Source organism: Betta splendens, chromosome 22, assembly GCF_900634795.4.
Source record: "Betta splendens chromosome 22, fBetSpl5.4, whole genome shotgun sequence".
Classification (NCBI taxonomy): Eukaryota; Metazoa; Chordata; class Actinopteri; order Anabantiformes; family Osphronemidae; genus Betta; species Betta splendens.
The window spans coordinates 5,940,373-5,952,008 of NC_040900.2; the positions used below are offsets into that span (position 1 = coordinate 5,940,373).

Sequence of the window (11,636 nt, forward strand, 5' to 3'; positions counted from 1 at the left end):
TGCCTGTCTCACCAGCTGGCTGCTGGGGGTTAATGGGTTTATGTAAACTCTGCGTGGAGTATTTTAAAATCGGAAACACTAAGAGCTTATTTCGTCACTTTGTTTGCACTGTGCCGGCATGAGGGCCACCTGCTGACACCCCAGAGACTGAGCAAAGGGCACCATGTGCAAACTGGCGGGTGTGCAGCATTAATGAGATGCACGAAATATGATGCCACTACACAGAACAACGAGCTACTATTTTTACCTTTCAAAAACTAATTAACTTCACAACTTCAGTCTGACGTGAACGACACAAGGAGGCGTTGGTCTTACGTCGGCCACCAGGTGGCAGTAGAGCGCTGCCTGCGCTTTAACGCCCTCTTTTAACATGGAAAACCTCTTGTGCACCTGCTTCCTCTGAGCAACATGTAAGTTCAAAATTAGACACCTGGACACTATGTGAGATGTTAAGGTCAATAAGAAAGAAATACTTACCACAGCATGAATTGACTCAGACTATATATGTATATATTTATATCAGCTATACTTCAAAGTCATAATCTTGACATTCAGATTGTACTAAACAATGTATTGCATGGCTAAACGTGGCTGCAGGAACATTTATTATTACTAAAATATGCAGACATTGACTTGTCCTTGGAATATTTTTGTGAATGAGCCGCCCAGAGGAGCTCTCTCTCTCTCTCTCTCTCTCACTCTCTCTCTCTGCCCCCCTCATTTGGATAAATGTCACGGATTACCTAACGGGCGAATCAGTGTTTTGTCATTCAAGAGGAGGTACGACTGTCATTTAGTTGCCTTGGACACTACAAATCAATCCCATCATGCAGCATCGTCTCGTCCATTCCCAATCAGCCGCCGCTGTCGTCATCGATGCAGAGACCGGAAGCGCGGCTGCCTCCTGTGCTCTGATTGGCTCATGCCGGTAACGAGCCGCCATTGAGGATTTCGGCTCAGTGTTAGGAGTGGGCGTGTCCTCTGGCTGCACGAGTGCACGCCTCTTACATAAATACTCCGCACAACTGTGGAGCCGATCAGACGCGCTAAATTAAAGAGCTGCGTGTTTTTTGCGCTTCCGTTGTCAGACTTTCTTTGCGCAGTTGCTTTCGGTTTGCGTGTGCGTCCTGCGCCGCCGCGGAGGTCGAACCAGCAACACCGAGCACTTTGTGGCTGTAATTAGATTCCGTAATCGGCAGAATTGGAAGCAGGTGTGAATTCATGTCTGTATTTTCCCCGCAGTTATTCCGGTGAGTACTGGCATCTTTTCCACTTTCGCGTCTGAGCGGCGCAGTGTGTTGTTCAGCACGTGTTTAATAATGAAAGCGCTTAAACGTGGAACACCGTTGGCTTTGCACCTGACAGGTAGGAGCGATGAGACGCAAACTATGTCGCCTCGTTGCGGTTTATTCCGCTTGGTGATTTCCCTGAGAACGAGGCACCTTTGCTGCTTCACCCCCTCATGTTTCCTCTGAGATTTTCTGCGGGGTGTCACCCCCGAGTTCGGAAATATCACAACGCTCGCTTTTGGGGGGGGGGAAAGGAAAATAGTCGCGCTCATATTTTTTTGTTCCCATCATTTCGAGTGTGTTTGCTGCGAGGTGAATGCACTTTAATCCCATTTGCAGCTTAGACATTTAGAAACGCTTGCATCTTGTGCTGCAGGTGCAACTGGGAAAAGAGATGCTCTGCTCCGTGTAGGAGTCGCCGAACTCGGTACTGGAGAGTCCATCTTTGTTTGATACTGTCTTCAGTCTTATCTGTCGGTCGTTTTCCTGTGTGTGTGTGTGTGTATGTAGAGGATATGGGTTTCTTTGAGACGCTGTTTTTCGTGCTGTTGAAACCTCAGCAGACTTCTGGGTGTCTCTACCAGGAAGTTCAGAAGCGACCTCTTTACTGTAACCACACTTGAATTCTTGGTGGTGCTTATTTAAAGTCATGCTGCTGTTTGGTCCAATGGAAAGAAGTCTTTCAGTGCTATGTGATGATATGCAGACGCGTACACGCAGGTAATGATCCATATAATCTAATTTACACACAGTAGTGCTCCATCCTCATAAGGTGATGGAGCACTAACTGGTCCATGATGTGGACTCGTCCAACAGGTACCATCAGGATTCGCTGGGAGTCTTAGTCAGCACATCCCTCCACCCACACCTCTGCAGCTTCCCCCTGTTGCCACACAAGCTTAGTTTTGTATCCGCGCCAACACCGGGGGTGACCGAGTTTGAGCCGGCGCTCCCGTTTCATCGTTCGGAGGTGATTGGATGGAACGGGCTCCGTCCGACGATAACAGCAAATCCTGTTGGTGTCGACATGCCGACTGACTTCATTAGTCTGTCTGAGCTGGTTAAACGCGGCCTCAGGAAGTCCAGGTAGGCTTTACATTGGCTGGGTCAAGGAAAGAGGTTTACTGCCTTGCTCATGAACCAGCGTTGCTCACCTGCTTAACAGCGTGTTCCAATGACCCCCCTCAGAGACGTGACCGCATGTCTACCTGCAGTCATAATTACTTATAGGACACTTAACGTGTCCTTAAGGAATCCCAGTCATGCAGAGGCCCACACGAAGCTGACACTTAGCGCAGCGTTTGTCTCCTTGTGACGTGTGCATCCCCACTTCCTCCTCATCGCGCCCCTATATGTTTTATTAGGTCGACGTTGTGTTGTTCTTAGCCCAGCAGGATGTTTATACTGTCCTCGAACAGAAATATGACTGGCAAGGACTAAGTGTTTATCATTTTTTTTTTTTTTTTTTTTCCTCCTCTCCTTCCCTCCTCCTCGGCTCAGGTTTTTACTGTCACAGTTCATCCCTCCGACCCCTCCTCCACCGTTTTCTGCATGCCTCACCCTCCCGCACACCGCTCGGGGATGAAACAAGTTAAAAAGCAGCTCCAGCTGACATTATTTTTTCCATGTTAGGTCGTGCATATCCTTCAAACCTCTGTTTTATTTTTAGATATCCGGGCATTGTTTTGGTCAACTGTGTCACGTCGTCCGATGCGCAGTTGAAGTTACCTCACTGTGATTCAGGAAGCTTTCCACGTTACATTTTCAGACACCTACTGCGATGTCACTGCTTCAGGGGTGGAAAAACCGATCATTTACTATTTGTCTCGGGGCTTCAGCTCCTCGTACTGAGACGCTTGTGTTATTTGATTTCTTTTTTCCACCTAAACACGTCCGTATACTGTAGTTGTGAAGACATAATGGTCCACTGATGTAATACATTCCTGATCCAAACTCTTACCCCTCAGACATCGACCGCATGCGTTTTTAATGGAACGATTTCCAAACATTAGTTACTTCAGACTCGAACCAAGCCACTTTTCTATCAGTTGTGCTGTTGTCAGAATCGTTTGCCTCCTCACAGCAGATCCAGTTTGTCTGCAGCAGCAAAGTCCCAAGTCTCTGCATTGAGTCAATGTTGTTGAGTGTCAGTTTGCTTTGCTTCAAAACCTGCAGTTTCACTTTGTTTTATTGTTTTATCGATGTGTAGATGCTGTATTGTCAGCGTAGGCTATGGTGAAGCTGCACTTGACTTGGAATTCAGATCATTTTTTGGTTGTAATAACTGAAAATGAAGGGCTTTCAGTGTTTTTTTCATAACCCACAAAGATCTGGTGCTCTAATTTTTCAAAAGCCTTTTAAGAACATCATAACGAGCGAGGCCCGTGACTGAGCTAATGGAGGGCGTGAGTAAGCTTGTTGCGTCCTGTTGTCTTTGCCCTATATAACCAGTGACCACACAACCATAGGCCTGTGGCCACTGACCAGAGCACTGGACTGGAATAGAGCGTGAGAAGGCTGCGCGGCGGCTCCGTCAGTCCTGGCTCCTGCTTCCAAGCGTTCTCTGCCTTCACTACAACACAGCTGGACGCCGAGCGCGCCCAAACAAACCTCTTACTTTTATCTGAAATGGAAAGTTTGGCCAAGCTCTGGAACCCAGAGTGCAGAGTTCCACCCCTGTCAAATACCACAGCACGCCTCAGCGCACTCTCACAATGACTGATTTCTGGCTGCAAGTGCAAGAACGCATCATCCTGTATTTAGACGCGGCCACCTTGTGCAAGCCACATCGCGAGAGGTGCAGCTTTGCAGTGCATTAGCAGAGCGGCGTGGGGCTCGGGTGCCTGATGTGTTGTGGTCGGAGTATAAACAAACCCATCGAACACTCACAGGGAGGAAAAGCAAGCGCGACAGTCTCAGACTCGGGCTTCTTACTGGTTTAATGCCAAACGCGTTCATATCTGAACACTTCTCCTCTCTCTCTCTCTCTCCCCCGTGAAGCCCAGTGTTTGTGCCCAGCCGAGATATGACTGAGGTGATGATCAGCAGCACCCCCATGGAGGACATGAGGCTGAGCCCCAGCAAGGACAGACTCTCCTTCCAGGTAGGTCGCACACGGAGCAGCCTGACGGCGGAGATGTTGGAAGTGTCATAGGATGGAATTAAACCATTACACTATTGTAGCAAAATACTGAGTGACTCGCCCTAAAATCGTCCCCCCGCAGAGCAGACCCCGTCTGTCGTTGCTTTTAGAGGCGGAACCGACGGCCTTGAAATCCTCCTCCTTCTGGTTTTCAGCACCGGAGGAAACAGAATTTATGGGTCTGAATGATTTATAGTTTTGCCCCTTTTTGACCTGACTCGTGCCATGATGAGCGCGGACGTGCACTCTGGGAGGATGTGGACCGGCCCAGCGGGAAACGCTGCTTTCCTCTCCCTCAGCTCACACCCCAGCTGTGAGTCTGAGGAGCACGTGATGGGCCATGGAGCGATCCGCCACCTCTCCATTAGATTCCAGCTTCGCCTAAAAATAAAGTATTAATAGACGCGTAACTGATTTTGCTGCATCTACTTCAGTTTCCATGCATCCTCCACCCCCTCCTCCTGCTGCGCCCAGAAGGTCCTAAAATAACAAGCATTATGCTTGGGTGATGCGTCGTCTCTTCCTGCCGTTGGACGTGGAACGAGTTATGACATGTGCGCTAGAGGTCCAAAGGCAAGGTCACTGCCGCCCAACTGTCCTTGGCGCCGACGCACGGCGCCGACTGGCAGAGAACGCGAGGGAACGCGCTCGCTCAGACGCGCTCGCTCAGACGCGCTCGGAGACGTAACTGCGCACTTAATTGCACCTCGTGGTTTTATTTGCAGCCGCTTGGCTGGCGTGAAAGCCAGTGATGGACACGTCTTCATATCCTGACAAATCATCGCATTCAGTTCATAGCTTTGTCTTTTTCCTCCCTTTTTTAATCCGTCTCCTATGGAATTCGTGGAGACTTGGACACAGCTGGATCCTCTCCTCCTCTACTTGTCTCGGTCTCATTCCTCCTTCATCTAACGTTTTCTTTCCACTCGGCTGTTTGCCCAGATAGCGACACTGCCCCCCCCCCCCCCCCCCCCCCCCCTCACTCCAGTGTCTTGGAGTGAAATATGCAGGTCTAAAAATATTCATCCACTTTATCCAAACAACAGCAAAAAAAATGCTGTTCTTGGACCAGGAGTGGCAGGCTTATCCCCTCGGGCCGGCTCTCCAGTTCCTGAGAATAGAGAAAGTTGGAGATTTATGTCCAATCTTGCCAGGGCAGGGTATGCATGTAATCGCTCTTGTCAGAATGTCTCTCATGCCCTTCAGTTTCCATCCAAACATTAGCGACTGGCACGCTACGTTCATGAGCAGAGACATCTGCCTCTGTTTGCAGATAACGCAACAGATTTGTTCTTTGACTCCATCTCAAATCAAGTACTCAACACTAAATGCCGTGTGTTGTTCTATTTCTACTCCATGTCCCAGTAAACCTTTCACCTACTGTGTTTTTCACTTACCGCTGCCGTCCTTGTGCTCGTGTATAATCCTCTGGGTGCACGTTCATAAGCAGCTACGTGCCACTTGGCACCATGCCCGCCAAAGCATTTAGATTAAACAGGAGTCCTGCTAGACGTGCCTTATTTACCAAAACACAGACGGGAACGCCTTCGCTCAGTTTAGTACAAATATAGACATGGGACGAAATCAACCATGCTATCAGAACTTGTTCCAAAGATCTGTGGATGCATCAATGTCCCAACACAAATGTTTAGTCTTCACATCACTTCCTTCACAGTTGTTTAGCCTTGTTGTGGTGTCTGCAGTACCTCGACATGGATCAGAATTAAGCATCAGTGAACCCGCTTTGTATTAATCAGAACTATGCTGCATTTCACAGAATAATCTAATCTTTTTAAACTCCCGCGAGATTAATGAAAGATTAATAACCAGCTGTTTGTCTTCCCTCTGTAGATATTCCCGGACCCGTCGGACTTCGACCGCTGCTGTAAGCTTAAAGATCGCCTGCCGTCCATCGTGGTTGAGCCGACGGAGGGAGAAGTGGAGAGCGGGGAGCTTCGCTGGCCTCCAGAGGAGTTCCTGGTCAGTGAGGAGGAGGAGGAGGAAGACGAGGAACAGAGCAATGGCAGCGGTCAAAATGGACAGGCGATGCAGAATTCTCAGCACTAGTGGCTGCGTTGCGTCGCCCGCGCCCCCGTTCCGCGTCTCTCTGCTTGTCTCGGTTTTCACACACTGGTTACGCCTCACTTCAGTTACGCCACCTGGACCGGCAGACCGGCATTCAGTGTCTTGGGGCGACGTCTTGTTGCCCTCAATACCAAAGCGTTGCTCCCACAAAAGAAGCAATCTGCACGCGTTCACTTACAGTAATTTATCCTTCTCGAGTGTGACCCCTCCCAAGCTGACGCCGTCTTCGCACCGCGGACGGGTGACCTTTTGGACGGCAGCCTCACCGCTCCGTGGACAACCCTTCGTCTGCAAGGGGCTACGACTGCGCTCGACACCAAAATGGCTGGCGTTATGACCCCAGAGACTTCCTCCTCCATGCAGAACTACTGTGGTACCTGTGGGGATCACTGTCTACAGTGCACTGTCTGTACCTGGTAACGTTAGTTGTGATTTCCACTACTGTCCATAGATTTGTTTCTGACAAGTGAATATTGTCTTGAAGTGGGTGTTTTGTGTAAATTGTCACTGGGTCTCTTTCCTCCAAGATATGTCAAGTATTTTTGTGACCTTTTTTTGTATCAGGCATTTACAATATTAAAAAAAGAAAAAAGTCCAAAAGGCATCTCTAAGAAGTGAGCTGAAAGTGAAAGGTCGGGGGGAAAACCCTGCATGACCTGCGAGCCTAAATACTTGTAACATGAATTAATTGTACTAAAGCTTATTATGCAGTTAAGCCATTAATGCTCTGATCACGTTGGCCTCAGCTCTTGTGATAAATAGTGCTTGCGTGAGATTAAGTAATAAAAGGTTGTGGGGGGGAAAAAGGGGAGACGTTGGGGCTTTACATGAAGCAACATGCAGATCCAGTGAAGGAGGTGAAAGGCCTTGTTTCCGTATGAGCCAACCCTGAGGCCTTGTACTGTAGTGGTTTGATCTTGTTTGTACTATGGGCTAGATGTGTAGGATGAAAACCAAGAATCCCTGAGCTGTATGCACATGAAGTGAAAGCTCACACTTTGAGTCTTCCTATTGTGTTTTTTCTTTTTTTTTGCGGGTCTGACATCATGAAGTTCAGACTTAATGCTGTGAGGCAGAGTTAATGAAAGAGGATATGGAAATTGTATGTGAAACCATGTGAGTATTCATGATTAAACCAGTCCTGACATTTGAGAAAAGCCATTTATAGGAATTCTGGTTTCTTCTCATTGTAGTGACGTTTCGCCTTTCATCTGCCTGTATTACACTTTAAACAGTTGGCATCTTTGCTTCTTTGAAATCCCACTTACTGGTTGTGTACATTGGATTCTGTGGCACAGTCTCATACTGTTGTACAAGCATGACTGATGCACTGTTAGTCTGTTGTTCCTTTTCATTTGCGTGGCATTAGAGCTGTATTTTCTCTCTCATCGTCTACAGGTCCCACCTTGTTTTTGTAAAGCTCAGGGAGATTAGCCGGCATCTTTTTTTTTCTTTTTTGTATTTCACTTTTCTCTGACAACTACAGAGGCTGTAAATAAACGTTTGAATTTGTTATCCAGCTGTGTGAATGACTGACTCAAGACTTTTTTAGTGCAGAATGGGTCCTTTACGGGGACAAATCCTCCAGTGTATTGAAACCATAGTTTCCAAGAGACTCTTGTGTTTACTTTCATATTCCTTTATGACCCCACCCCCACTTTTCTCCCCCACTCACTTCACCTGCAGTGGTTAGAGAGGAGCAGTATTACTTCCTGCTCAGCATCTCTCTCTCTCTCTCTACGAATACAGATGCAACTATCAAATACGTGTATATATAGAAGCGAGAAGAGGCCACATGCTACTTCCTGTCTTCGACTTGCACACTCAAACAAGCACAGTCTAAACCCTGCTTGCAACCAAATGCTCTACCTGAGCACACAGCCACTTCAGTGTTCTTCCTTTAAGGATTTAAATGTCATGTGTAAGACATTGGTTTGACCTTTCAGTCAACCAAGGATTAAAGACTAAACGCTCCTCACGCTCAACCCATAAACACTCAGTCTAATAAACTGTGTTTGAGTGGAAGAGCTTTCATGAGAACGTGGGGCTTTTACGGGAATAAACAGAACCCTTTCTGATCATTGTTACAACGGAAACATCTCAGGTGATTTGCCACGGTGTACTGGTACTGACCCACTAGGCCGATTTGAAAGCCTCGTGCTGGGAATAGTTCATTTCATTTAGTTCAAGAGTTGCCGTGGAAGGTCTTCGGAAGCCAAGGGCCTGATAGTTTGGCACGGGTGGCACGCTCAGGAAATTATGGTCACTTCCTGGAAGGAAAACAATGCTCCGACATTCTGTCATGCTTCCTGGAAAAAAAATGGAGCATAAAGAGTTATTAATACCCTCCAGCTGATAATGGTGGTCAACAGCAGCGTGTGTGTTTGGCCCAGGGAGCCCGTGGCTGTTCTGAATAGGTTAGAAAATGAATGGACTCTGCTCCTTGATCTCAGTGGAAAATGTCATGACATCACGGAAAGAAGAAATTATAAGTCAGGAAAGGATTCGCAGAGTCCTTAGAGAGATGGACTGGACTCGCATCCAGCCACGCAATCAAGTAACGTCAGCCGGGAACCTCTGAACTCTGCATCGTCTTTCATATATTGCTTGAGAAAGCAATATACTTGAGTTTTATTAAAGGACAGTGTTGCATTTTGAGTAACAAAAGAGCCCTGAAGCATGTTTTTATTTATTTATCTTTGCTTTCTTTTTCATTTAACCCGTCTGACCTCTCCTTTGCAGTTAAGGACAATCTGGTTTGCTACTTTAATCACGAATGTTACACAAATGGTGAGACTGGTTTTTACAAGAACCATAAAACAATAAAGATTAGACTTTTTCCATCCTCTGTGCAGTTTAATGTTTATCTGCAGGAATTTTCAGTTTCAAGAGACAGGAAGAGCTCACTTTAAACCTGAAAACCTCTTCACAACAAATGGTCCGGGCCTGCGCAACCATTAAGCTTTCTGACAAGAGAAGTTCATTGTTTCTGTATTTCAGTTTCAACAGTTTTTTTTAGGTAGGTTTAGAAAAATGTGATGTCACTTCCAGCAATCATGAAGAAGGAACAGTTGGCTCAAAATCACAATTACTGACACTGTGTTAAACCATAGTCATAATATTGTGTTGTAAAATGATTCAATCTTCTCATTTTATTCCTACATCGTTTTGCTGTTTATAGAAACAATGTGAAGCCTCACAGAGGATTTCTATTACAGGAGATTTCTTCCCTTGTGTTTGAGTAGTCTTTGATAAATGTTTTCATCTTCTTATCTCCTCTTAGAAAGTGATTACTGACATTATACAGGTACATCAATTCAGAAACGAGTCTGTCGGTGGTCGGAGTGGTGGTGAGATGAGTACTTGGAGAGTCAGCTGAGTGACACGGGGGAACGGAGTGTGTCTCACACACCATTGCTGGCATGAATATTACACGGTATCTTCAAATGTGTGTGTGTGTGTGTGTGTGTGTGTGTGTGTGTGTGTGTGTGTGTGTGTGTGTGTGTGTGTGTGTGTGTGTGTGTGTGCGTGTGTGTGTGTGTGTGTGCGTGCTTGCGTGCATGTGTGCGTGCGTGTGTATTAAACCTGTTGTCAGAGACCACTGAGTGAAGTCACTGATAGCTCTTCTAGTTCATTCTTGGAATTCTTTCCAATGGAAACAATCCCATCATTGATCCCAACGTGTCAGCAGAGTTTGACCTGCCAACCCCTTAATTCTCCCTGACTCCCGACAGTGGTCCACATTAACGCTGTTTTACTGTGTCTCCTCCACACTTAGATTCACACCAACCCCCTCATGCACCCATAACATACAGTAACCCTCCGCTTCCAGCCTTGTTTGAACTCCTTTTCCACTCCTACCCTTCACTTAGCTTTTTTCTCCAATCTAATTGTTTTCTTGCCCTTTCTATTTTCCACTCTCCCTTACTTTTGTCCTTTTCTGTTGTTTCAGCACGTTTCCCATACTTGCATGACAAACAAAATGTACACTGCATTCCCACAGTACAGGTTATGTAATGCTGGGTTTAACATTTCGTCATAAACAAACAGCCTTGTTTTTAATAATCTCGCTGTTTTCATAGTGTAACCTTGTTGTATAAACCACTAAGGCTTAATCTGTGTGTGCCTGCATGTGCAGCACTTACTAACAGACACATGCGCTCAGGAGGTTTTATGTATAACTGTTATTATGAGTGCCATGTGCGTAAGGGAAAGATTCTTTTCCCATGGTTCTTCAAGTGTGAGAAGAAAGTAGAGCTCTCAGAACATGAAGCAAAAAATCTGCTAGTTATTTATAACCTGTCTGGAGACGGCCCACCGAGCATAGACTTATATGTGGATCTGTCAACAAGGGAAGAGCTAGAATAAGACGCACTGAGAGGCGTACAACAAGCAGGGGGATTTAAAAGGTGAAGGAGTCACAGTAAAATCACAGGTTTACTGCTTGTCTGCCTTGGATTAGATAAGACTAAAGGTTGAGATAAGATAAAATGCAAGTGCATGGCAATGACACTTGAACTTGCTGAGTGGTGATGTGCCTTCATAAAATCAACTTTCCAAATGACAGTAAAAACAAGATGGGTGGAAAAAAAAATCCATAAGACCCAGACATGTTTTCTGTGTCAGTCATTGCATACGTTTGACATTTTAAAAGAAAGTAACGCACCCAATTAGAGGCCGGCACAACCAATCACATAGCTTTTCTGTATCAGCATGAGAGGAGGCCAGTCTGACCACAAGTCTGCACGTGGTGGGATTCAGTCTGTGTTCCATCCTTTGCTTTTATGGCCCATACAAATCTAGCATTTATGAGCGCACAGACAGTTGGTAGACTGGTAGACAGTCTACCAACTGGTGGACTGGTAGACAGTCTACCAACTGTCTACCTGTACTGTCATTCCAGGCTGAGATAAACAAGCTGACGTGTACGTCTTAATGTGAAGAGGAAGTCAAGTGAAAGGGAAGAAGACTCAAGCCAAATCATCTACATCCTCTATTTTAACTACCAAAAAAGCCCAAGTGGCCATTGGAGGCAAGAATGTTTGAAAAAATAAACTCGACGGGTTTTCTTCTTCAATAAAGCCTTGTTAAAGTGCTATGAATAGACTCTATTAAAATAA

The 11,636-nt window shown here is 46.2% G+C and overlaps 1 protein-coding gene across 4 annotated transcripts; it reads left to right on the forward strand.

Annotated features, from left to right (window-relative positions):
- The first annotated feature begins 1,016 nt into the window (after positions 1–1,016).
- On the forward strand, positions 1,017–8,031 carry lbh (LBH regulator of WNT signaling pathway). Of its 4 annotated transcripts, XM_029139459.3 has the most exons (4): positions 1,407–2,009; positions 2,106–2,375; positions 4,290–4,392; positions 6,283–8,031. In XM_029139459.3, exons 1-4 carry the CDS (start codon positions 1,939–1,941, stop codon positions 6,496–6,498), a joined length of 660 nt encoding a protein of 219 aa, XP_028995292.1. In that variant the 5' UTR covers positions 1,407–1,938; the 3' UTR covers positions 6,499–8,031. The 4 variants fall into 4 exon arrangements, with proteins under 4 accessions (XP_028995294.1, XP_028995295.1, XP_028995292.1 ...); XM_029139461.3 differs by lacking the exons at positions 1,407–2,009; positions 2,106–2,375 and adding an exon at positions 1,017–1,250; XM_029139462.2 differs by lacking the exons at positions 1,407–2,009; positions 2,106–2,375 and adding an exon at positions 1,248–1,365.
- Positions 8,032–11,636: the final 3,605 nt, after the last annotated feature.